General features: G+C 47.9%; 1 protein-coding gene across 2 annotated transcripts; it reads left to right on the top strand.

Annotated features, from left to right (window-relative positions):
* Positions 1-1,096: 1,096 nt before the first annotated feature.
* Positions 1,097-26,267, top strand: LOC142260439 (cornifelin homolog). 2 transcript variants are annotated; one of them, XM_075331915.1, is made up of 4 exons: positions 1,097-1,301; positions 24,823-24,940; positions 25,526-25,704; positions 25,809-26,267. In XM_075331915.1, exons 1-4 carry the CDS (start codon positions 1,137-1,139, stop codon positions 25,986-25,988), a joined length of 642 nt encoding a protein of 213 aa, XP_075188030.1. In that variant the 5' UTR covers positions 1,097-1,136; the 3' UTR covers positions 25,989-26,267. The 2 variants fall into 2 exon arrangements, with proteins under 2 accessions (XP_075188030.1, XP_075188031.1); XM_075331916.1 differs by lacking the exon at positions 1,097-1,301 and adding an exon at positions 11,082-11,107.
* The last annotated feature ends 1,051 nt before the right edge of the window (positions 26,268-27,318 follow it).

A 27,318-nucleotide genomic window follows, 5' to 3' on the forward strand; every position in this document is an offset into this window, starting at 1 on the left:
GGTGTCCCTTCACCCTTTCCTCAAGGTGTCCCTTCACCCTTTCCTCAAGGTGTCCCTTCACCCTTTCCTCAAGGTGTCCCTTCACCCTTTCCTCCTGGTGTCCCCCTAGTTTCCTCCTTCTTTCCTCCTAGTTTCCTCCTTTCCTCCTAGTTTCCTCCTTCTTTCCTCCTAGTTTCCTCCTTCTTTCCTCCTTCTTTCCTCCTAGTTTCCTCCTTCTTTCCTCCTAGTTTCCTCCTTCTTTCCTCCTAGTTTCCTCCTAGTTTCCTCCTAGTTTCCTCCTTCTTTCCTCCTAGTTTCCTCCTTCTTTCCTCCTAGTTTCCTCCTTCTTTCCTCCTAGTTTCCTCCTTCTTTCCTCCTAGTTTCCTCCTTCTTTCCTCCTAGTTTCCTTCTTCTTACATCCTAGTTTCCTCCTAGTTTCCTCCTAGTTTCCTCCTTCTTTCCTCCTAGTTTCCTCCTTCTTTCCTCCTAGTTTCCTCCTAGTTTCCTCCTTCTTTCCTCCTAGTTTCCTCCTAGTTTCCTCCTAGTTTCCTCCTAGTTTCCTCCTTCTTTCCCCCTAGTTTCCTCCTTCTTTCCTCCTAGTTTCCTAGTTGGTAATTAGAGTAAAGCAATCTTAGCATTACTCTCATTAGTGTATCAGGGGCCTCAGTAAAATAATTGTTTTCCAGTCACTAGTCCCTGTGGAGACACTGGGGTCAGTGGGTGCTCTCCTGTGGAGACTCGGGGGTCAGTGGGTGCTCTCCTGTGGAGACCCGGGGGTCAGTGGGTGCTCTCCTGTGGTTCCAGGGCTACTTACTCCAATCCAGCAGCACCCCGCTTTTGGCGGGCACCCACCGAGAATGGAATACCGCCAGATTTAGGAAGCTGGCTGAGGACCGCAAAGTCTGTAGCCAGGTGACCAAATTGTCCCAACCTGGGTTTCTTCCTTAAGTAGTCTCTGGTATGATGATGTGATATAATCCTGGCAGCCGGAGTCGAAATCCTTAGACTGTGGTACGGTCTCCAATCGGAATCGGAGTCCCTAGATTGAAGCCATGTAGCCAAGTGATCCTCTAGTCAGAGCCAAAGTCCCTAGACCGAGTCCACAAGGCATCCTGGGTCTGATCCCCTAGCCAGCTCCTAAGAGCTTAGACTGGATCATGCAACATCCATCAATAACTGGTGACTACAAGAAGTCCCCTTTTATAGCCATAGCCTTCCCTTCGGATATACTGTGCCCTTATCGGATTGGATGTACAAGATTGCTTCTCTTATTGGATGAATTTCAAGCTATATTCAATTATCCAGAGACAAGGGTGAGACAGGTAAATTACATCACATCTAGCAATTCACTTAGTAATACAATGGGAAGTTCGCATAATTGAGTTATCTGGGTGTCTGGCCTTCAGTGGCCAAAACAATTACATGAGTCAACAAAAACTTCAATACTAACTCCCAAGAGTCTTGTAGAACAATGAGGGATCATCCCCCATCTGTAAACAAACTGTCTTCATGTCTGGATGAATGTTAAGAAACTTTAACCCATGAGAGTCCATGTCGTCACATTCCTCCCCCTTCTTAATATTAGCGAGACATGATAGGCTTCCGATCACCCTTCTCCTCTTGACGGCATTGTCCTTTTTAATGGTGAGGTCAGCAGCAGAGGCTCGCATCTATACACCTCCCCCTGATTACCTCCCCCAGGTTGAGCAGCCATATTGTGGACAAGCACTAAGGTGGGGTCCATGAGTTGGGGATGCATACATTTCTTACTATCAGTCTTCCCCCAGTCAATAGCCACAGTCTGGTTAGGCTTACTAATGGTTGTTGGCTCAGAAGTGGATGATGGAGACTGGGAATGTGAATTATCCTTGGAAAAGATGTTAGAAAGACCCACATCAGGGTCCTGCTTGGCTTGGAGGTGGGTGATGGCTGCTACAAACTGGCTGGATAGTCCTTGTCCTAGGTCATTCTCCAAAATGACTGGTGTGAGCTGGTAATCCACAAGCCCCACTTCCACTCCCCTCTGGGTGGTATCTGAAACAACAGGCTTGGTGGGGCCATCCATGAACCCCACTTCAATTTCCTCCTGGTTAGTCCCCGAAATAACAGAAGTGGGGAGGCTGTCCATAAGGTCCATATGGACCTCTTCCTGGTCAGACCCCAAAATAACATGTGTGGGGAGGCTGTTCATAAGCTCCACATCAGCCTTGCTCTGGTCAGTCTCCACAATCACAGGTATGGGGAGGCTGTTTACAAGTCCCACATCGATCGCTTCCTGGTTGCTCCCCAAAATACCAGATGTGGGGAGGCTGTCCACAAGTCTCACATCAACCTCTCCCTGGTCATTTCCCAAAATACCAGGTGTGGGGAGGCTGTTCACAAGTCTCACATCAACCTCTCCCTGGTCATTTCCCAAAATACCAGGTGTAGGGACGATGTCCATAAGCTCCACCTCGACCTCTCCCTGGTCGGTCCTTAGGTCCAACTGCACACATGCCAGAGGGATGTCCGAGCGTTGGCCCTCAGCCAGGGAGATGGATAATTGGGAATCTGGTAAATGGTCTTCTGGGGAAACAATAACTGGGCTAACCAGGGTAATGGAGGAACCAGTGTCTCGTAGTCCCTGGCTCTGTATGTCACAGACCTTGTCCGGTTTAGCTGGCAGATGGGCTCCAAGCATGGTGCCTCGGTTTTGGAGACATTCTTTATCCATATGTCCAAGGCGCCCACATGTATAACAGCGCCATAGATTGGGCGAGTCACAGGCCCTGTTTGTAGACCTTTGTTTTGGCGCAGCTTCTGCTGGGTACCGGGGCCGTCCTTCTTGAGCGGCTGGTGTTAGCAGTGCGGCAGCTAGAACCCCATAAACAAATTCCAGAACCCAAGCCCTCTCTTCTCTTGAGGATTTAGGCCCCAATGCAGCCAACAATGCTGTGGCTCGGGTCATTTGGGACCAAGTTGATTCCCGATTATCACTAGATCCATGATGTGGCACATAGTTTAAATCCTCTGGGTCAATATCGGCGGGATCCTCATCGTCCTCTGCATCATTCTGGGCATCCCAACGGACTAATTTCTGGATCAAGTCCGACCGAGTGTCAGCGTTCCTGTAGTCAATCTTTCGCATCTGGCACAAATCCTGTAGCATCCATTTACTGCTGCGGTTGTAACTCCTCTCTGGTCCTTGTCCCATGGCTGAGCTGGTGGGGTTGGACATGGCAGTGTCCAAAACCTGAATGCCTCCCCTATGACCTGCTAGGTATGGTTATGTGCCTCACTGGTTGTTGAGCCCAGGACGGTGTCCGCAAACACCAGTCCTCTGCAGCTCTCCTGGGTAAACCAGGCTGAGTAGTATCCCACTGCTGCCACCAATTGTGGAGACACGGGGCTCAGTGGGTGCTCTCGTCTGCTGGCCCGGCCGCCTTTAGAAAGACAGCGTGGCTCAGGGCTCATCCCAACTGAACGCCGACCTCCTTAACCGTGGGCGGAACACTACTCCGACAACACAGGGTGAGGGAATTACAATATTAAGACTTCATTGGATCCCCAAACAATTAACGGCACATAACACATAACCAGCAAAACACACAAATGTAACAGGCCACAGAGTCTCACCCTTCCGCTGGCTCACCGGGTATTAGAATGTCCGTGCTTCAGAGCTTCCAGGGCTACTTACTCCAATCCAGCAGCACCCCGCTTTATGGGAAGTTCGCATAATTGAGTTATCTGGGTGTCTGGCCTTCAGTGGCCAAAACAATTACATGAGTCAACAAAAACTTCAATACTGACTCCCAAGAGTCTTGTAGAAGAATGAGGGATTATCCCCCATCTATAAACAAACTGTTTTCATGTCTGGCTGAATGTTAAGAAAGTTAACCCATGCTAGGCACTCAGAGTCCATATCGTCACTGTCCCATTACTCAACTAAGGGGACATACAGTATGTTTTTGTGTCGAACAATAGTTTCTCAATGGAGGCCACATAATCTGCAGTATTCATGACCACCAATGAGCCACCCTTGTCCGACATCTTAAATGTTAAATTATCATCTCTGCACAATTCCAAGGAGTTAATAACAGCGCACAGCTGCCACTAAGCCCTAGATTAGTGATGGGAGGCGTCTATGAGACCCCCCATTACTAATCTGTATGTGAAAGTAAATAAAACACAAACACTAAAAAAATCCTTTACTTGCAATAAAAGACAAAGAGCCCCCTCTTTCACCACTTTATTAACCCCTAAAACATCCTTGCAGATCCAACGTAATCCACACAAGGTCCCACGAAGCTTCCAGCTCTGATACATCTAGAGCTCACAGTGAGCACCATAGAATATCACCATCCGCTGTGAGTTGCAGGCAGAGACTGAGTGAGATGTGCAATCAGCGGTGTTGTCACTCAGGTGATTTGCGGTCACATCTGGAGGTTCCTACAGTCCTCCACCTGTAACCGCAGCTCACCTGAGTGCTGTCACCACTGATTGCGCCTCATTCTCTTCCTGAATTTACAGCGTACGGTCATGTAACATGATCGCCCACTGTGATTCAGATGTAGCAGAGCTGGAATAGTCATAGGACCTCGTGTGGATTACGATGGACCTGCAGAGTTAATAAAGTGATGAAAGAGGGTGGTTTTTGTCTTTTATCTCAAATAAAGGATTTTTTCAGTGTTTGTGTTTACTTACTTTCACTTACAGTATTAGTCTCATAGACACCTCCCATTAGTAATTTAGGGCTTGCAATCATTTACCTTGATGACGTTTTTATATTCTTGGGATTATGGGTCTCATTTGGAACATGTCAGACAAGTATTACAAATCCTCAGAAGAAGTTGTGCGCTAAGCTAGAAAAATGTAGGGTTTTTTTTTATCATTCAGGAACTCCTGTTTTTGGGTTACATTATTTCAGCTACAGGTTTTCGGATGGACCCCACTAAATTACATGCTATATTGAAATGGGACCGTCCCGAGAACCTCAAAGCTCTGCAACATTTCTTATGTTTTGCAAATTATTACAGGAAGTTTATTATGAGTTTCTCTTCCATAGCACGACATGACTAAGAAGGGTCTGGACTTCACCAGATGGACTCAGGCTGCTTTGTATGCTTTTGACTGTCTTAAGAAATGCTTCACGTCAGCACCTATATTTATACAGCCTGGTTATCTCAACCTTTTACAGTGGAGGTGGATGTATCAGAAGAGGGGGTGGGGGCTCTGTTGTCTCAGGGTTCATCTCTTGGCAAACTGTGTCCATGTACCTTCTTTTCTAAGAAACTATCTCTGGCAGTGCTTACTTATGATATTGGTAACAGGGAATTACTGCCGATCAAATTAGCGTTTGAAGAATGGCGACACTTTTTGGAAAGAGCTATTCATCCTGTTCCAGTAATTATCAACCATAAAATCTTCTCTACCTTGAGACTGCAAAGCGTTTAGGTTTAACTTTTTGGTAACGCATTGCCTTGGTTCTAAAAACATTAAAGCCAATGCTTTGTCCAGGAGTTTTCTGAGGGGGGAACCCTGTGAGGATCCTACCCCCATCCTTCACAAAGGATTTGTGGTGTTGGCATTCAGTTTTGATGTGGAGTATGAGATTGATTTGGCTCAAGGTGATGCGCTGTCTGAGGTTCCGGTGAATATGTCATTTGTTCCCCTGAATCTTCGCCTTTAGGGTTCTGGGAGAGCATCAAGATTCTGCCCTGACTGGTCACCCTGGGGTTAAAGGTACTCTGGATCTGATTGCGTCACTTCTGGTGCCCCAGAATCTGGAGGGATGTGGTGTCCTATGTGTCTGCATGTGCCACCTGTGTGCGCTCGGAGGCATTGCACTGTCGTCCATCAGGTTGCAGCCTTTGAGTATTTCCAGCAAACCTTGGATGGACATTTCCATGGACTTTATTACGGATTTACCCTCTCTTGGTAATACGGTCATTCTGGTGATGGATGGGTTTTCGAAGATGACACATTTTATCACATTTCCTTTGTTACCTAATGCCAAGACTTTAGCCCAGGTGTTTGTACGTGAGATCCTCAGACTCCATAGAGTCCCCTCCAATATTGTCATGGATAGAGGAGCTGCGTTTATTGCCATCTTTTGGAGGCTTTCTACTCTCGGTTAGGGATTAAACTGTCTCATTCGTCAGCGTCGCATCCTTGGTCCAATGGACAAACAGAACACGTGAATCAGAATTTCAAGCAGTATTTACTGTATATCTTTTGCATCTGATAATTAGGAGAGGTCCTCTTTCCTTCCCCTCATCGAATTTGTTATCAATAATCGCTGTCATGATTCTTCTGGTATATCTCCTTTTTTTGTGTCTATGGCCGACCTTTCCAGTTCTGTACGTTTCAGGAGAAGCACTCATCAGGGTTACATGGGGAGGACCAATTGGTCTCATTATCGTCTACTTGGGAAAAGGTTCAGCAGCATTTGCGTGACATGGGCTCTAAGTTTAAACATGTGGCTGACTGTAGACCTGTGCCTGGTCCGGACCTGTGTATGGGTGACTGTAGACCTGTGCCTGGTCCGGACCTGTGTATGGGTGACTGTAGACCTGTGCCTGGTCCGGACCTGTGTATGGGTGACTGTAGACCTGTGCCTGGTCCGGACCTGTGTGTGGGTGACTGTAGACCTGTGCCTGGTCCGGACCTGTGTGTGGGTGACTGTAGACCTGTGCCTGGTCCGGACCTGTGTATGGGTGACTGTAGACCTGTGCCTGGTCCGGACCTGTGTATGGGTGACTGTAGACCTGTGCCTGGTCCGGACCTGTGTGTGGGTGACTGTAGACCTGTGCCTGGTCCGGACCTGTGTATGGGTGACTGTAGACCTGTGCCTGGTCCGGACCTGTGTATGGATGACTGTAGACCTGTGCCTGGTCCGGACCTGTGTATGGGTGATCTGGTGTGGATATCTACAAGAAACTTGAAGCTTAAGATGCCTTCACTGAAGTTATGACCCCTATTCATTGATCCATACAGGATTACAGCAGTCAATAATCCTGTTGCTGTCCGTCTGGTGTTACCGGCATCTGTCAAGATCCATAATGCATTCCACAGATCTCGGTTAAAAAAAATGTGGGTTCAGGAACATCTCTTCCCATACCTCTGCTTCTGCTCCTAGGGCCCCGTTACACAGGACGATATATCGTACGATCGCAAAAGCGATCGCACCCGCCCCTGTCGTTTGTGCGTCACGGGCAATTAGTTGCCCATGGTGCACAAAGTCGTTAACCCCCGTCACACGTACTTACCTCCCGAACTACCTCGCTGTGGGCGGCGAACATCCTCTTCCTGAAGTGACGTTCGGCATCACAGCGGCGTCACTAAGCGCCAGCCAATAGAAGTGGAGGGGCGGAGATGAGCGGGACATAACATCCCGCCCACCTCCTTCCTTCCGCATTGCCGGCGGCCGCAGGTAAGCTGCAGTTCGTCATTCCCGGGGTGTCACATCACACGGAGCGACGTGTGCTGCCTCGGGAACGATGAACAACCGGAGCACAGAAGGAGAAACGATTTTATGAAAATGAATGACGTGTCAACGAGCAACGATAAGGTGAGTATTTTTGCTCGTTAACAGACGCACGTAGCTGTCACACGCTACGATATGTCAAACGATGCCGGATGTGCGTCACGGAATCCGTGACCCCTACGACATATCGCCTGATATATCGTAGTGTGTAACACCCCCCTTAGTCAATGGGTGTTTAAAATTCCAGGTTTCCAAGACTTTTGATTCTCGTTTTGATGTTCATTGCGATATTTGGTTCATTGGTGGTGTTATGGTCATGAGGAGAGGACTTGGGTACCAGCCTTGGATATCCATGTTGAGTACCTAGTATGGACCTTTCATTGTCTTAATCAGGGAGACCAGGTCCTGAGGGTCCCCAGAGGGAGGGGTACTGTCACACGGAGACTTTCACAAAGTTCGCCGACAGTTATGGTAGCACCGGGTTCTGTTCAGACTACAGATTCTCTGCCTGATAATTCATTTGGTGTCTGTGATCTATGCAGGGAGACTCAGGCATCGACCTGCTGAGTGCTAAATCAGAGGCAGGTTACAAGGAGTTACTCTTGCTAGTCTGCTTTTTAGTCTCCTTTGCTCACTTACTGTGGGGGACTGAATCACATCTGCTCCCCTTCAATATATGCTGGCTGGATCCTCCCACCTATGCCAGCTATAGTTTATCCTAGTTGGTCTGGGAAGGTGTGGTGATCTAAACTATCTGGTGTGATACCTGTTGTGGAGTTAACCCACAACTCAAAGGACCCGGAAGGGTCCTTGATGTCTTAGACATTGATGGTCGAGGGGAGTTGGAAAGGTCCTTTTTGTCTTGGTCCATGTTGGGGGGCTGCTCCTTTGTGTCATGGCCTATATTGGTGAGGATAGCTGGGAGGATTGTTTTGTATTTTGGATCATGGTGGTGAGGGGAGTCGGGAAGGTCCTTTTTGTCTTAGCCTGTGTTGATGAACAGAATTGGGAAGGTACCTTATGTACTGTCTTGGCACATGCTGGTGAGGGGAGTTGAGAAAATCCTTTTGTCTCTTGGCCTGTATTGTAGCTGGGAGTCTTTTGCGTCATGGTCTGTGGTGGTGAGTGGAGCTGGCTGTGTCTTGAATCAAATTAGTGAGGGAAGCTGGGAGGGTACCTTGTGTCTTGGACCATGGCAGTGAGGGGAACCAGGAGGGTCTTTCCCATTTTGGACTGTGGCAGTAAGGATAGCGAAGAGGGTGCTTTGTGTCTTGTACTGTGGCGATGAGGGGAGTGGGGAAGGTACTTTGTATTTTTGACCGTGTTATGTATTGGTGAGCATTTGTGTTTGACAATTTAGTGAGGGTAGCTGGGAGGGTCCTTTGTGTCTTGGACCATGGCGGTGAGTGGAGTTGGCAATGTGCTTTGTGTCTTAGACCATGGCAGTGAGTGATGTTGGGAAAGTTCTTTGTGTCTTGGACCGTGTTAGTGAGGGCAGCGACGCGGGTCCTTTGTATCTTGGCCCGTGTTAGTGAGGGGAGTTGGAAAGTCCTTTGTGTCAAGACACAAAGGACTTTCCAACTCCTCTCACTAACACGTGTTGGTGAGGGGAAGCGGGAAAGAAATTGTGTCTTGGATCATGGCTGTGAGTGATGCCAGAAAAGTTCTTTGTTTTTGACTTTGTTAGTGAGGGCAGCTAGGAGGGTCCTTTGTATCTTATACCATGGGGTTGAGGGGAGTCGGGAAGGTCCTTTTGTATCGTGGACTGTGTTTGTGATTGTACCTGTGAAGGTTCTTTGTGTCTCGGCCCAGGTTGGTGTGGGGCAGCTGGGTAGGTTCTTTGTGGTCTGGACTGTGGCGGTGAGTGATGTCAGGAACGTTCTTTGATTTGGACTTTGTTAGTGAGGGCAGCTAGGAGAGTCCTTTGTATCTTGGACCATGGAGTTGAGGGAAGTCTGGAAGGTCCTTTTATGTCTTGGATCGTGTTTGTGACGGTGGCTGGAAAGGTTCTTTGTGTCTTGGCCCAGGTTGGTGTGGGAGCAGCTGCGTAGGTCCTTTGTGGCCTGGATCGTGGTGGTGAGTCATGTCGGGAGAGTTCTTTTTTATCTTGGACCATGGTGCTGGAGGGAAGCCGGTAGGGACTTTGTATCTTGGACTGTGATGGTGAACGGAGCCGAGAAAATCCTTTGTATCTTTAACCATGGCATTGGAGGGGAGTCGGGAAAGTAACTCTCACTGCCACTTTCGAAGATAATTACTTTCATGTGTGGACTTCATCTCCATAACAACATTGAACATAACCTGAGGTTTGATCTCGCTGATTGTCAAGTTGACGTCCTTTGGCCGCACGTTTCTAATGCCTTTTGTCTGGGACAATAGAATGTAATGAGTTGGGCGACTTGGCAGAGGAGTGGCCCCATATAGCGCACAACTTCCTTCTCTACCACAATCAAACTGGTCCGGCCAGATCCACACACATAAAGCCTCACATCTAACGGGCCCCTGTTAGTGACAGAAGAGCGGCCGAGGTGAAGGTGAGTGCAGCCTGAATGAAGGTACAGGGGCACGGGGAGGAGGCGACCATTGCTGAAAACAGAGACAAATCTGACTAAAAAAAAAAATCACACATGGAAATTACAAAGAAAAGAAACAGGAGCTCATTACTGAGCCAGAAGATGGATTGTGAGAGAAAGAGAATATAGAAAATAGAAGAAACGACAGAAGTAAATATATCAGAAGAGTAAAGCCACAAAGAACCTGTAGCTCCATAAGACCCCTCCGAGGGATTACCATAATCATCTCTGATGGACACCAGGGACTGGTGAGAGTAATGGTGGATGCAGTGTAGACGATGAGAAGGTGGAGAGAAGGTGGACAAGCGGGGATTGTTGGACGCAGCGTAGAGGGGATGAGAAGGTTGACGAGCGGTGATTGGCGGACACAGCGTAGAGGGGATGAGAAGGCGGATGAGCGGTGATTGGTGAATGCAGCGTAAAGGGGATGAAAAGGTGGGTGAGTGGGGATTGGTGAATGCAGCGTAGAGGGGATGAGAAGGTGGACGAGCAGGGATTGGTAGACGCAATGTAGAGGGGATTTGGGAGGGTCCTTTGTGTGTTGGACCTTTGAGGTGAAGGGAGCCAGAGGGGTTTCTCTTGGACTGTGTTAATGAGTGTAGCTGGAAGGGTCCTTGGTGTCTTAGACTAAGGCAGTGAGGGGAGAAGGGAAGGTTTTTTGTGTCTTGGACTGTGTTAGTGAGGGTAGGCAGGAGAGTCTTTGTGTCTTGGACCTTGGTGGTGAGTGGAGCTGGGAGGATCCTTTGTATCTTTGACCATGGCGTTGGAGGGGAGTTGGGAAAGTAACTCTCACGGCCACTTTCGAAGACAATTACTTTCATGTGTGGACTTCATCTCCATAACAACATTAAACATAACCTGAGTTTTGATCTCGCTGATTGTCAAGATGACGTCCTCCGACCCCACGTTTCTGATTTCTTTTGTCTGGGACAATAGAATGTAATGAGTTGGGCGACTTGGCAGAGGAGTGGCCCCATATAGCGCAAACTTCCTTCTCTACCGCAATCAAACTGGTCCGGGCAGTTCCACACACATTAAGCCTCACATCTAACGGGCCCCCGTCAGTGACAGAAGAGCGGCCGAGGTGAAGGTGAGTGCAGCCTGAATGAAGGTACAGGGGCGCGGGGAGGAGGCAACCATTGCTGAAAACAGAGACAAATCCGACTTAAAGAAACATGACACATGGAAATTACAAAGAAAAGAAACAGGAGCTCATTACTGAGCCAGAAGATGGATTGTGAGAGAAAAAGAGGATATAGAAAATAGAAGAAACGGCTGAACTAAATATCTCAGAAGAGTAAAGCCACAAAGAACCTGCGGCTCCATAAGACCCCTCCGAGGGACGACCATAATCATCTCTGATGGACACCAGGGACTGGTGAGAGTAATGGTGGATGCAGTGTAGACGATGAGAAGGTGGAGAGAAGGTGGACAAGCGGGGATTGTTGGACGCAGCGTACAGTAGAGGGGATGAGAAGGTTAACAAACGGAGATTCGTGGACGCAGCGTAGAGGGGATGAGAAGGTTGACGAACGGGGAATGGTAGACGCCACGCAAAGGGAATTAGTAGGTTGATGAGTGGTTATTGAGGTAGACATAGTATGGATGGTGTTAGAAGGTGGACAAGTGGAGATTGGTAAACATAGCGTAGAGGGGATGAGAAGGTGGACGAGCGGGAATTGGTGAATGTGATGAAGAAGGGATTAGAACGTGGATGAACAGCGATTGTTGGATACAGCATTGAAGGGATGAGAAAGTGGACGAGCAGGAATTGGTGGAAGAAGTGTAGAGGGGATGAAAAGGTGGACGAATGGGGATTGGTGGACGCAGTGTAGAGGGGATGAGAAAGTGGATGAGCGGGGATTGGTGGACGCAGTGTACAGGGAATGAGAAGGTGGACGAGTGGGTATTGGTGGAAGAAGTGTAGAGGGGATGAAAAGGTGGACGAGTGGGAATTGGTGGACGCAGTGTAGAGGGGATGAAAGAGTGGACGAGCAGGGATTGGTGGATGAAGTGTAGAGGGGATAAGAAGGTGGACGAGCGGGGATTGGGGGACGCAGCACAGAGAGGATTAGAAGATGGACGAGAGGAGATTAGTAGATGCAGCATAGAACGGATAAGTAGGTGGAAGAGTAGGGATTGAGGTAGACATGTACTGCCCCGCGCTCAGCTGCAGCTGAGCCGCTCGTGTCCGGGCTCGTTTGGTGGGTGGCTCGAGCACCTCCGGACCCGGGGGTCACATCGCTCTGCAAGGGGTTGCTGGCGATCTCGATGGGGGTGGTTAGGTAGGTGTACGGCCAAAGCCGTGTTTTGAGTTCGTGACGCCACCCACGGAACGTGGTGAAGGTGTAGACACCACCGCTGCAGTTACGGGGCACCCGGGGGAGATGGTCGTGTAGCAAGATGTTAACCCCTCCGTGGGCAGGGATGGTGGCCCCGGGACCCGTTTGGGAAGGTATGTAGTGGCTGTGCGGTGCAGGGCGGTGCGCTGCCGGATAGCACTGTTGTACTCACGATTATTGATACACGCAAGTCTCTGGTAAACCAAGTTGATGGTGGTCGGTGCCCACAACCAGCTGCGTCTTGTCCCCCACCCGGGTTAGTGGTCCTGGTCTTTCTCCTGCACCTCTTTATGTTTGTGTTTACTGCCTATGCCTCAGCAACGGGAGTCCGCTCCCCGACTATATATGTGTCGGAGGAGTCCATTTGCCCGCAGACGCTGGCCCGTGGGATCTCTCTGCCTGTGGGGTGGCTTTCTATCCCCCTCGGTGGGCTGTTGCCGTCTTTCGGGTCTTGGGACGGGAAAGGACCTAAGGTCCAGACCTAATCAGTGAATTTGACGCGGTCCAGTGGCTTCTGGGCCTCGTTCTGGGTCTGAGTACCCCCCTGGTGCTCCGGTTTCCAGTCGGTTCCCCGGTTCGGTACCGGCGGGCCACTACCCTGTCCCGGTTCCTTACGGTTCCACCTGGCCGTCTTCCCGGCTCCTGCAGGCCAGGCCACCGCCTGCCTCCTAGCCAAGGTGTGCGGGCTACGACCCTCACACCTGTCAGTTTGTGGCAGACCTGTCACCACAGGCCTGCTGCGCTCCTCTCCTCTGTCAACTCCACTCCACTCACTTGTCACTACAACTGACTACTCTTACTCCTGCCTCAGGCCCTCTGGACTCCTCGGTGGGCGTGGCCAACCACCTGGCTCCGCCCCCTGGTGTGACCATCAAGCCCTGAGGGAGGTGACTAGGTTTTGTGCGGTTGGCTGCTGTCACCTTATTAGGGGGACAGGTGTTATGCAAGGGCCTACCTGTGACTACCTAGCTAGTCCAGGGCGTCACAGACACAGCATAGAGGGTATTAACAGGTAGATGAGCGGAGATTGGTGGATGCAGCGAAGAAGGGATTATAAAAGTGATGGATGGATACAGCATGGAAGGGATGAGAAGGTGGATGAGGAGATTAGTGGACAAAGTGTAGAAAGAGGACGAGTGGAGATTGGTGGAGGCAGAGTACAGGGGAGTAGAAGACAGATAAGCGGAGATTAGTGGACGCAACATGGAAGAGATATGAAGGGGAATAAGCAGAGATTGGTGGGCACAGAATAGAAGGAATGAGAAGGAAGACAAGCAGGGATTGGTGGATTGGTGGACTTTACAATGATTGCTAGAGATGAAGGTAGGAAGACCCTAACGGTAGAGAGGGGATATAGGTCACCACCTGACACTATCCTGCGTCTGTATCCTGCGCTCCCTAATAACCCTAAGTGGGTGCTTCCGCCGCCGCCATCTCGTGCATAGTCCATCGCAGCCGCTCCACTCATCCTGGCTAGTGCAAAGGCCGGTGAGTGCATTAGACATCACCACTGATGTGATACGACACAGTGGAAGGAAGACAGACAGGGACTATAGAAAAAACAAAAGAGCCTATATCTCCAATGTAACCTCAGGATCCAAGAGAAGGCGGGGAGAGGTGCGATGGCCGATCCCCACCGGTATGCAAAAGGAAAGAAATCTCCCACCCAAGTAGTGAAAAATGCTTTATTGTGCGAACACACAAGTAAAAACATAATGGAGGAAAAATCCCCTCTCTACAACGCCTTACGCATTTCGGTGGAAAAAAACACCTTACTCATAGGCTTACAAATGTAGAGTGAATATAGACATATATAAAGAAACAGCATATGCAAATTACAAACAAGCAATTAATTAAGCAACAACACCGGATACAATTAGCCCCAGGACTCAGACATGGAAAACGTTACAAAAGACCCAATGTATCAAAACTGTGACAACACAACTAAATAAATATTGTGTACATGAGCCTATATATATATATATATATACACATGGAAGAGGTGTTACAAATGGAAATCCCACATGCACGCGTATATAATCATGAGTTCCCAACAAAAAACACAAGGAAAAAAAAATTAAAAATCCCAAACCACACATTGAATAGAATGGATATTGGATACTATGTAAGAGACAACATCTGTGCGTCTTGTAATGACGTCTTTGTTTGTAGCGACAGCCAAATCAAGCTTATATGGGTTTCATCTCATAGATGGAGCGAGACTATCTGCAAGAAAAAACATAAAGGCAAAGTTATACAAAGAGACACACAAAAATAAAAGCACCAGATCATATCGGCAATCCTTAAGAGGTTACTCAACATTAAGACCACTTGTATAAGAACAGCTGGACTACAAGATTGTATTAACCGTGTGTGCAAGAAAAAAAGAATGAAATGCAGAGCCCATCTATATGCATACATGTGTAATAAATGTGGGTACAACTAGCTCACCCCACATACTGTATAAGAGAAAATGAATGAAATGCAGAGCCCATCTATATGCATACATGTGTAATAAAAGTGGGTACAACTAGCTCACCCCACATACTGTATAAGAGAAAATGAATGAAATGCAGAGCCCATCTATATGCATACATGTGTAATAAAAGTGGGTACAACTAGCTCACCCCACATACTGTATAAGAGAAAATGAATGAAATGCAGAGCCCATCTATATGCATACATGTGTAATAAATGTGGGTACAACTAGTTCACCCCACATACTGTATAAGAGAAAATGAATGAAATGCAGAGCCCATCTATATGCATACATGTGTAATAAATGTGGGTACAACTAGTTCACCCCACATACTGTATAAGAGAAAATGAATGAAATGCAGAGCCCATCTATATGCATACGTGTGTAATAAATGTGGGTACAACTAGTTCACCCCACATACTGTATAAGAGAAAATGAATGAAATGCAGAGTCCATCTATATGCATACATGTGTAATAAATGTGGGTACAACTAGTTCACCCCACATACTGTATAAGAGAAAATGAATGAAATGCAGAGCCCATCTATATGCATACATGTGTAATAAATGTGGGTACAACTAGTTCACCCCACATACTGTATAAGAGAAAATGAATGAAATGCAGAGCCCATCTATATGCATACATGTGTAATAAATGTGGGTACAACTAGTTCACCCCACATACTGTATAAGAGAAAATTAATGAAATGCAGAGCCCATCTATATGCATACGTATGTAATAAATGTGGGTACAACTACTTCACCCCACATACTGTATAAGAGAAAATGAATCAAATGCAGAGCCCATCTATATGCATACGTGTGTAATAAATGTGGGTACAACTAGTTCAACCCCCACATACTGTATAAGAGAAAATGAATGAAATGTAGAGCCCATCTATATGCATACATGTGCAATAAATGTGGGTACAACTAGTTCACCCCATATACTGTATAAGAGAAAATGAATGAAATGCAGAGCCCATCTATATGCATACATGTGTAATAAATGTGGGTACAACTAGCTCACCCCACATACTGTATAAGAGAAAATGAATGAAATGCAGAGTCCATCTATATGCATACATGTGTAATAAATGTGGGTACAACTAGTTCAGCCCACATACTGTATAAGAGAAAATGAATGAAATGTGGAGCCCATCTATATGCATACATGTGTAATAAATCTGGGTACAACTAGTTCACCCCTCATACTGTATAAGAGAAAATGAATGAAATGCAGAGCCCATCTATATGCATACATGTGTAATAAATGTGGGTACAACTAGTTCACCCCACATACTGTATAAGAGAAAATGAATGAAATGCAGAGCCCATCTATATGCATACATGTGTAATAAATGTGGGTACAACTAGTTCAACCCACATACTGTATAAGAGAAAATGAATGAAATGAAGAGTCCATCTATATGCATACATGTGTAATAAATGTGGGTACAACTAGTTCACCCCACATACTGTATAAGAGAAAATTAATGAAATGCAGAGCCCATCTATATGCATACATGTGTAATAAATGTGGGTACAACTAGTTCACCCCACATACTGTATAAGAAAAATGAATGAAATGCAGAGTCCATCTATATGCATACATGTGTAATAAATGTGGGTACAACTAGTTCACCCCACATACTGTATAAGAAAAATGAATGAAATGCAGAGTCCATCTATATGCATACATGTGTAATAAATGTGGGTACAACTAGTTCATCCCACATACTGTATAAGAGAAATGAATGAAATGTAGAGCCCATCTATATGCATACATGTGTAATAAATGTGGGTACAACTAGTTCACCCCACATACTGTATAAGAGAAAATTAAATAAAATCCCATAGAGACCATCAATGCATATCGATAAAATACCCATATGATCAAGTATAGACAAGTATAACAGGACTGGTATTCCATTTATCAGTAAATTGCTTAAAAAAAATATATGTGTTTTATACCTAAACAGATCATACACTACGACAGGCTACAACCTCATACATAGTCGTCATACATAGTTGTCATATACTCACTAATATGAAATATGGGGGGGGGGTGAAACACCTTTTTAATAAAAATACATAGTATCGGCTCTAAAGTTCAAACCTCCTGGGTAGCGGGCATTGAGATATATGATCCAAAAGGCTACACGTGTTAGTGACAATCTACCCCAATCACCCCCCTTTTGGGTTCTGGAACTCTCTCAATGCCATGGATTTTTTACTGATTCATGTTATCAGAATGTTCTTCTAAAACGAGTGTAGACAAGCCTGACACGGCTTTCGCTGTCTTAGGGGTGCTTTACACGTTGCGACATCGCTACTGATATATCGTCGGGGTCACGTCGTTAGTGACGCACATCTAGCACCGGTAGTGACATCGCAATGTGTAAATCCTAGGTGCGACGATGAACGAGCGCAAATCAGTCAAATATCGCTGATCTGTGTCACGTCGTTCATTTCCATAATGTCGCTCCTGCTGCAGGTACGATGTTGTTTGTCGCTCCTCCAGCTCCGCACATCGCTATGTGTAACACCGCAGGAACGACAAACATCTCCTTACCTGTGGACGCCGGCTATGCGGACGGAAGAAGGTGGGCGGGATGTTCGTCCCGCTCATCTCCGCCCCTCCGCTTTTATTGGCCGGCCGCTTAGTGACGTCGTGATGACATCGCGGTGATGCCAAACACACCTCCCCCTTGAAGGAGGGATTGTTCGGCGGTCACAGCGACGTCGCTGACCAGGTATGTGCATGTGACGCTGCCGTAGCGATAATGTTCGCTACGGCAGCAATCACCACATATCACATGTGCGACGGGGGCGGGTGCTATCGCGCTGGACATCGCTAGCCGATGCTAGCGATGTCGCAGCGTGTAAAGTACCCCTTAGAATTAGGGTCAGATCCAGATATATGTTCTGCTATTCTCTTTTTAAGTGTGCGTGGTGCACCCGATGTAATATTTATTACATGCCATGCATGTTACCATATAGACAACATGCGTGGTATTGCAGTTAATGAGGGATTTAATATGGAATTATTTGGAAGTGACATTGTTGTGAAAAGATTTGGTGACTTCCATATATTGCATGGTCCATGCCCACACCAATAATTGCCCTGATGTTGTAGCCATGTAGGTTCATGTGTTTGTGTTGAGAAAAGGCTACGGGATAATAAAGTACTGGACAGGTCCCTGGACTTTTTGGCTACGCATCTAAAACCCCGTGACAATCTGTGAGATGATTTCTCGTCCTGATGTAAGATGGATATATATTTGCGCACCTAGGATATGATATTGGCATCATCTTTGCTAAAAGGGGTTAAGAAAGTAATCATGCCCTCTTTATGATGAATATTCTTAAGTCGATTAGCCTTAGTCAGTTGGTCCCCTAATATTGATGCCCTAGTTCTGTTATCAACAATTTAATTTGCCCTCCGTATCATCCATGGACGATAGCCCCTCTTCAAAAACCGTTTGATCATGATGGTATTTTCCCTGGCATAGTCCCCAGGCAGAGAACAGGAGCTTGTGGCCCTCACACACTCCCCCACAGGCAAATTCCTGATCACATGGGCAGGATGATAGCCCCCCGCATGGAGCAAGGCGCTGCCAGACACAGGTTTCCTATGCAAAGTGATGAATATCTTGTCTGCTGCCGCGTCCCCCACCAGACAGATATCCATCATTATCATGATGAGAAACAATAAACCGAATATTGAGATCGTTACTATCAAGATAATTAGAAAAATCATTGATGCGATCATGAGGACCACTGTTACATGTATTCCATATCAGAATCACATCGTCTATATATCTTGCGTACCATGCAGTTTCCATTGCCCCGAGGCGTACAGAATGGAGGGTTGTGTGGTGGTAGGGAGGCAGGATGGAGGTAGTAGTCGGGAGGTCAGGAAAGTCTATTAGATGATCGTGACGCCACCTGTGGTACGCTGCCAATTACGGGGGCCACCGCTGCAGGGTCTCTCACTGGGGCAGATGTAGGGTGGAGCCGGGATGGTGTCGCTCCCAACAGGTGGAGCGGGATTACCCTGGTGAGGATGACGGGGGTGTTGGTAGTAGCAGCGGGCGCCACAGCGCTGGGCGCCGGCGCCAGTATACGAGAGGCAGAGACAGGTGCTGCCCCAGAGTACCGGTCTCTGCCACGATAGGCTCCAGCCGATCCCAGATCCATGAAAGGTCAAGTCCGGTGTGTCGGTCAGCCTGTGAGCTCTCTCCTCCTTTTGTACACTAAGTAACGGACGCCCGTGGTGTGAAGCAATTGAGGGTCCCAGTGTCAGTAAAGGGTGTCCCATTCTGTATGCTGATAGCGAGGTTCCGTTGTGGGGCCGGTTCTGAACCCTGGATCCTATATGCTAATTTCTGCAGACTCGTGGGACGGGTCCGGTGACTGTTCTAGCCGTTCCCTGCAACCCTTGCAGAGTTGGTAGACAATGTGAAGTATATCCGCCCTAGGGTTCTGTACCCTGACAGCGCCGGTCCTGTGGATGCAGCCACCTGCTTCTCCCCAGCGATCGTGTTGAACGCCCTGGCCCACAGAGCTGCTCGTGGCATGTTCGCTCTGCTCTGTGTCTGTAGCTGTTCTCCTCTTTTTTTAGTTGTGTTGTGTGTTCTGAGCTGTTGCCCCCAGTCGCTGCCACCGGCTGGTTTACTACTCTCACTAGGTCAACCTGCTCTTCCAACCGTGTGCTCCTCACTCCCCCTGATGGTTGCTTCTCCCTGACCCAGAGTCCCCGGTTCCAGTGGATTGGGGAGCCCCTGGTGCGGTGGCGTCCTGTAAACCCACCGCTGTAGTGACCCCCTACTGTGATCCGACCCTGGCCCAGTCCCCATTGGGGATAGCAGCCCACTGACTGAATGTTTGTGTGAGTGGAAACCGTCATCGACCTTCCCTAGACCCGGGATAGGTACTACACCCTAATGGGGGTGCAGTATCCTGTGGCGCCTGAAGCCGCAGGGGTGCCACAGGGGCATATAGGATTATTTACAAAGAGATATTCACTTATTTTCTTTGTAAAACCCCCAAAGGGGGTTTATAGGGGAATATAGACTAAAAGGATATCCACAAACTTTCTCTATTGCAGCCATCTACCAGGGCTGCTAACAACAGAACTCCAGCAACAGGACTCTAGAAGCAAATCAGCAGCCGCTCCTGGAGACTTTCTACCTGTGCAGTGACTAGTTCAGAATGCAATCTATAACCAGCAACATGTGATGGATCATGTGACTATTTAAAGAAAATGGGATTGGTCACAAACTGTCTGCAGCTGAAATGAACTAACTGGGAGCTACTAGCAAGGAAGATGTCACTCCTTCCTGCTCCAAGAGAAAGCAAACAGAGCAATGAAGCTCAAATCCCAGAGTTTTCACATGTCTCTCAAGGATGGGACAACCACGTGACATACAGTTAGGTCCAGAAATCTTTGGCCAGTGACACAATTTTGGCGAGTTGGGCTCTGCATGCCACCACATTGGATGTGAAATGAAACCTCTACAACAGAATTCAAGTGCAGATTGTAACGTTTAATTTGAAGGTTTGAACAAAAATATCTGATAGAAATTGTAGGAATTGTCACATTTCTTTACAAACACTCCACATTTTAGGAGGTCAAAAGTAATTGGACAAATAAACCAAACCCAAACAAAATATTTTTCGTTTCAATATTTTGTTGCGAATCCTTTGGAGGCAATCACTGCCTTAAGTCTGGAACCCATGGACATCACCAAACGCTGGGTTTCCTCCTTCTTAATGCTTTGCCAGGCCTTTACAGCCGCAGCCTTCAGGTCTTGCTTGTTTGTGGGTCATTCCGTCTTAAGTCTGGATTTGAGCAAGTGAAATGCATGCTCAATTGGGTTAAGATCTGGTGATTGACTTGGCCATTGCAGAATGTTCCACTTTTTTGCACTCATGAACTCCTGGGTAGCTTTGGCTGTATGCTTGGGGTCATTGTCCGTCTGTACTATGAAGCGCCGTCCGATCAACTTTGCGGCATTTGGCTGAATCTGGGCTGAAAGTATATCCCGGTACACTTCAGAATTCATCCGGCTACTCTTGTCTGCTGTTATGTCATCAATAAACACAAGTGACCCAGTGCCATTGAAAGCCATGCATGCCCATGCCATCACAATGCCTCCACCATGTTTTACAGAGGGTGTGGTGTGCCTTGGATCATGTGCCGTTCCCTTTCTTCTCCAGTCTTTTTTCTTCCCATCATTCTGGTACAGGTTGATCTTGGTCTCATCTGTCCATAGAATACTTTTCCAGAACTGAGCTGGCTTCATGAGGTGTTTTTCAGCAAATGTAACTCTGGCCTGTCTATTTTTGCAATTGATGAATGGTTTGCATCTAGATGTGAACCCTTTGTATTTACTTTCATGGAGTCTTCTCTTTACTGGTGACTTAGAGACAGATACACCTACTTCACTGAGAGTGTTCTGGACTTCAGTGGATGTTGTGAACGGGTTCTCCTTCACCAAAGAAAGTATGCGGCGATCATCCACCACTGTTGTCATCCGTGGACGCCCAGGCCTTTTTGAGTTCCCAAGCTCACCAGTCAATTCCTTTTTTCTCAGAATGTACCCGACTGTTGATTTTGCTACTCCAAGCATGTCTGCTATCTCTCTGATGGATTTTTTCTTTTTTTTCAGCCTCAGGATGTTCTGCTTCACCTCAATTGAGAGTTCCTTAGACCGCATGTTGTCTGGTCACAGCAACAGCTTCAAAATGCAAAACCACACACCTGTAATCAACCCCAGACCTTTTAACTACTTCATTGATTACAGGTTAACGAGGGAGACGCCTTCAGAGTTAATTGCAGCCCTTAGAGTCCCTTGTCCAATTACTTTTGGTCCCTTGAAAAAGAGGAGGCTATGCATTACAGAGCTATGATTCCTAAACCCTTTCTCCGATTTGGATGTGAAAACTCTCATATTGCAGCTGGGAGTGTGCACTTTCAGCCCATATTATGTATAGAATTGTATTTCTGAACATGTTTTTGTAAACAGCTAAAATAACAAAACTTGTGTCACTGTACAAATATTTCTGGCCCTGACTGTAGACGCAACGTAAAAGGGATGAGAAGGGAGACAAGTGAGGATTGGTGGATGCATCATAGAAGGTGGACAAATGGAGACTGGTGAATGAAGCATAGAGGAGATTAGAAGGTGGATGAGCGGGGATTGGTGGATGAAGCATAGAGGGGATTAGAAGGTGGATGAGCGGGGATTGGGGAACGCAGCGTAGAGGGGATTAGAAGGTGGATGAGTGGGGATTGGTGGAAGCAGCATAGAGGGGATTAGAAGGTGGATGAGTGGGGATTGGTGGACGCAGCATAGAGGGGATTAGAAGGTAGATGAGTGGGGATTGGTGGACACAGCATAGAGGGGATTAGAAGGTGGATGAGCGGGATTGGTGGACGCAGCATAGAGAGGATTAGAATGTGGATAAGTGGAGATTGGTGGACGCAGCATAGAGGGGATTAGAAGGTGGATGAGCGGGGATTGGTGAACGCAGCATAGAGGGTATTAGAAGGTGGATGAGCGGGGATTGGTGGACACAGCATAGAGGGGATTAGAAGGTGGATGAGCGGGGATTGGTGGACACAGCATAGAGGGGATTAGAAGGTGGATGAGCGGGGATTGGTGGACGCAGCATAGAGGGCATTAGAAGGTGGATGAGCGGGGATTGGTGAACGCAGCATAAAGGGGATTAGAAGGTGAATGAGCGGGGATTGGTGGACGCAGCATAGAGGGGATTAGAAGGTGGATGAGCGGGGATTGGTGGACGCAGCATAGAGGAGATTAGAAGGTAGATGAGTGGGGATTGGTGGATGCAGCATAGAGGGGATTAGAAGGTGGATGAGCCGGGATTGGTGAACGCAGCATAGAGGGTATTAGAAGGTGGATGAGCGGGGATTCATGGACGCAGCATAAAGGGGATTAGAAGGTGGATGAGCGAGGATTGGTGGACGCAGCATAGAGGGGATTAGAAGGTGGATGAGCGGGGATTGGTGGACACAGCATAGAGGGGATTAGAAGGTGGATGAGCCGGGATTGGTGAACGCAGCATAGAGGGTATTAGAAGGTGGATGAGCGGGGATTCATGGACGCAGCATAAAGGGGATTAGAAGGTGGATGAGCGGGGATTGGTGGACGCAGCATAGAGGGGATTAGAAGGTGGATGAGCGGGGATTGGTGGACGCAGCATAGAGGAGATTAGAAGGTAGATGAGTGGGGATTGGTGGATGCAGCATAGAGGGGATTAGAAGGTGGATGAGCCGGGATTGGTGAACGCAGCATAGAGGGTATTAGAAGGTGGATGAGCGGGGATTCATGGACGCAGCATAAAGGGGATTAGAAGGTGGATGAGCGAGGATTGGTGGACGCAGCATAGAGGGGATTAGAAAGTGTATGAATGGGGATTGGTGGACGCAGCATAGAGGGGATTAGAAGGTGGATGAGCGGGGATTGTTGAACGCTGCGTAGAGGGCATTAGAAGGTGGATGATCGGGGATTGGTGGACACAGCATAGAGGGGATTAGAAGGTGGATGAGCGGGGATTGGTGGACACAGCATAGAGGGGATTAGTGTTATGATCCGGAACCATGGAAGACCACCATAAATCATTGATAAAAGGTGAAAAGAGTATTGGCAACTAATCTGGCCGCTATCCCCTTACTAACCATCAACACTAGAAGTAGCCGAGGGGTGAACTAACATCCTGTGCACCGTGAACCCAGCCGAAGAACTAGCTATCCTAAAGGAAGGAAAGATGAACAACTCTCTGCCTCAGAAAATAGATAAATAATAGCAAGCCCCCCACATTCAAAGACTGCGGTGATATAGGAAAACACAATACACAGATAGATGATAGGATTAGCAAAGGTGAGGCCCCCACTGACTAAAATAGGACAGGATAGGAAAGGGGCTGATGGTGGCCAGAGAAAAACCCTACAAAAATCCAAAATCCTGATAGTACAAAAAAAAAAGCCCTGAGATCACTAGATCTGAACTCCGTCCTATACCAGGCGCTCTTGTCATACCAATGAACAGAAAGCAGGAACCATTACAAATTCAAGAAGCAACAAACACATGGACTAATAGGAGCAATACTCCAAACATAGCTGCACGGAGCTTCCCAGCTAAGCAACTGAGAGGGAAGATCCCTGCATGCAAATAAACTGACAATAATCACAGCAAATGACTAACTCAGATAAGAGCAAAAAGAACCAAACAACAAATAAAGAGCCAAGCACTTATCTGGGGTTTATGTGGTCTGGAGCAGGATGAAGCAGGCTGGTGAACAAAGAACAACTGACATCCGACATAGCCTGCTAGCAGACCAGGGTTTAAATAGGCAGAGAGTTAGCAATGGAAACGCCCATTGCTCAACACACCTGGTCTATGTCCAAACCATTCCTGGCCACAAGAGGGAGCCTCACAGCAGCAAGAGCATAACTGACATTCACAACAGATTAGAAGGTGGATGAGCGGGGATTGGTGGACGCAACATAGAGGGGATTAGAAGGTGGATGAGCGGGGATTGGTGGACGCAGCGTAGAGGGGATTAGAAGGTGGACGAGTGGGGATTGGTGGACGCAACATAAAGGGGATTAGAAAGTGAATGGCTGAGGATTGGTGGACGCAGCATAAAGCGGATTAGAAAGTGAATGGGTGAGGATTGGTGGATGCAGCATACAGGGGATTAGAAGGTGGACGAGTGGGGATTGCTGGACGCAGCATAGAGGGGATTAGAAGGTGGATGAGCGGTTGTTGAGGAGAATAATGGTGGACACATCATTGAGTGGATCATATTGTTGAGTTGAGTACAGTGATGGTGACCCGGCACAGAGCTCGCCGATGTATCTGATCTTGATCATTCCTGCGGCTCCTACCTTCATGACACTGCCTTGTAGGTTGTTTCTGACTTTGCACTTTTTTTCTCCTGTTTCGTCAGATCATGCAGCCCGTGTCAGTGCAGCCCGCACCTCTTGGTCAAGCTGTTGCAGTCACCTACGTGACCATAAATGAATGGAGCTCGGGGACCTGTGACTGTTGTGAGGACATGGGAATATGTAAGTCCTGTAAAGTTCTTCTCAGAGGACCTCTGTGTGAATATGGGCTGGTTTTCAATGGCAAAGTGAGTTTGGGTGAAGAAGGAACCTTGTTGTGAATTGGGCGGCACTGATGTATATTGGGAGTCTGGTAGAGTAGAAGGATCTCCATCTCTGGGCTCCAGGGCTCTCTCTGTGGTGATGGGTGCCAAGTCTGAGGCTGGACTCTGGGTAGGGACAGTGATGAACTATGAATGGCATTTCGAGCTCCTCTGATGCAATGACATTTTATTGAACATGAAATAAAATCAAGAAAGATTTTTATTGGAGCAGCCATTTTTTCTCTTGTTTTCGTGGCTGTACCTCGCCTGGGTGACATTTGATGCCTTCCCTTAGCTTTGGGAAAACCATCTGAGTAGGAGCGGATATTATTCTATAATGTCCTAGATCATCTTGAGAACCAATTCTTGGTGGATTTCTTCTTTTTTTTTAGGCACGCTTTGTAGATTGTTGATTTTGTGTGGTGGGTATTGTTGGGACATTTGTGGTGGGTCCCGGAGACCTGAGACGCTTACAATGAATTTCTCTTCCTCCTCTTGCCTCCAGGCTGCTGCGCTTTTTGGTGCTTGCCATGTTTCCAGTGTAAGACGGTCAGTGATTTTGGAGAATGTGTCTGTCTCCCACTTTTGGATCCTGGATGCTGTGCTTACGCAGGAACCAGCTTAGCCTGCCCCCCAGTATCCATGGCCATGCGGGCTGCTGTCAGAGAACGATACCGGATCAAGGTGAGTATGATCCGATTCTTTTAGGGGTTAATGCAGCATGGCGGTGGAGTAGCTCTGGTCCACCAGCTGAGGTACACATTGCCATCTTCTCTTCCCCCATACAGGGCTCCATATGCAGTGACTGCTGCACGCTGTACTGTTGTTTCTCCTGCTCCTGGTGCCAGATGGCTCGCGAGATCAAGAAGCACAAGCAGCCGGTCAACTTTGTGACAGCCCAGACGACGATAGTGACTGGGCCGATGGTACCTCAACCTTACCAAGCATATCCGCCAACAACATATTAGATTCACAGGATCCATGAACGTAATGAAGAACATGGAGTCAGTAAGAATGAGAACATTAGGAACATCTAGATAAGAGAAGCATCATATAACCCCACCGATACATGTAGTAGTAGTGTGTAGATGAAGCGCGACAATCAGGAAGGGTAACATCTAATAGTGAGGTGTGTCTTCCAAACACTGGATCCCACCACAGATACCAATCACCACCCAGAGATGTGGACAGCCGCGCCTTCAAGAGATGCTGCACATATCTCGTTAATAAACCTATTTCTGTCTGCATTCTGTGGACATTGTCTTCTGTATACTTGTATAAATCCTTCAAGCTGGATGGCCTTTGGGCCAAGTGCATGGTGGACATGTCGCGGGCGGAGGAGGGGACGCCGCGCTCTCCCTCTGCTGCTCGGGTCCGGCTGGCACTGCGGCCTGCTGCTGCCGCTGCTCGGTGGCTGGAGCGATGGGCCGGATCCCGGGGACTCGAGCGGCGCTCCTCGCCCGTGAGTGAAAGGGGGTTGGTTTTGGGTGTGGGGATTGTTTATTGTCCGTGACGCCACCCACGGTTGTGGTGATTTGTTAGCACCACCGCTGCTCTGTATGGGGTTCCCGGGAAGGATGGTATGGAGCAGCCAGTTGTTGTGTTGCCCCTCCGTGGGTAGGGGTTGGTGATCCCGGGGCCCAGTGATGAGGTGGGAGATGCAGGGCTTGGTGGGCGCAGGGACGCAGGGGCAACGCTGTGCCTTGCGGCACTGTGGTACTCACTCACCCTGAGACGATGACACAGTTCTCGGTAAAACACACAGCTGGAAAGATGGTTCCCACGGACGGCTGCACTTGCTTTCCCCAGTAGGTGACGGTGATGTCCCTTTTTCCTGCACCTGAAGTTTCTGTGTTGGTAGCGATGGGTTCCCACCGGTAACCCACTCCCCGGCTTGGATATAGGCCGGAGGAGCCCTACTTTGCCCGCAGGCGCTGGCCCTGAGAAACTGGTGCCCTGGCGGTGGCGGTGTCTCTCTTCAATGGTCCTGGCACACAGCCGGACCAACTTCAGGCTTTACTACTCTTTTCTGTTACTTCAGCTTTTCTCTTTAGCTCCACTACCACTTCCTTCTACTTCACTTAGCTCCTCACTCAAGCTCTGCCTGAGCTAATCTCTGTTCTTTCCACTTCTCCCTCCAAACTCTAACTCTCTTCCTCTCACTTTCACTTCCCTCACTTGACTGCCTGGTTTTCCCGCCTCCAGGGCTGTGAACTCCTCGGTGGGCGGAGCCAACCGCCTGGCCTACCCCCTGGTGTGAACATCAGCCCCTGGAGGAAGGCAACAAGGATTTCGGTA

This window comes from Anomaloglossus baeobatrachus, unplaced genomic scaffold (assembly GCF_048569485.1).
Source record: "Anomaloglossus baeobatrachus isolate aAnoBae1 unplaced genomic scaffold, aAnoBae1.hap1 Scaffold_105, whole genome shotgun sequence".
In the NCBI taxonomy this organism is placed as follows: Eukaryota; Metazoa; Chordata; class Amphibia; order Anura; family Aromobatidae; genus Anomaloglossus; species Anomaloglossus baeobatrachus.

What these genes read in the sequence shown, in the direction of transcription:
- LOC142260439 (XM_075331915.1), top strand. Translation starts at nt 1,137, where the DNA reads ATGCAACATCCATCAATAACTGGTGACTACAAGAAGTCCCCTTTTATA. An exon ending in CAGAGACAAGGGTGAGACAG is followed by an intron (nt 1,302 to 24,822) that starts GTAAATTACATC and finishes CTGTTTCGTCAG; the next exon opens with ATCATGCAGCCCGTGTCAGT. An exon ending in GAGAACGATACCGGATCAAG is followed by an intron (nt 25,705 to 25,808) that starts GTGAGTATGATC and finishes TCCCCCATACAG; the next exon opens with GGCTCCATATGCAGTGACTG.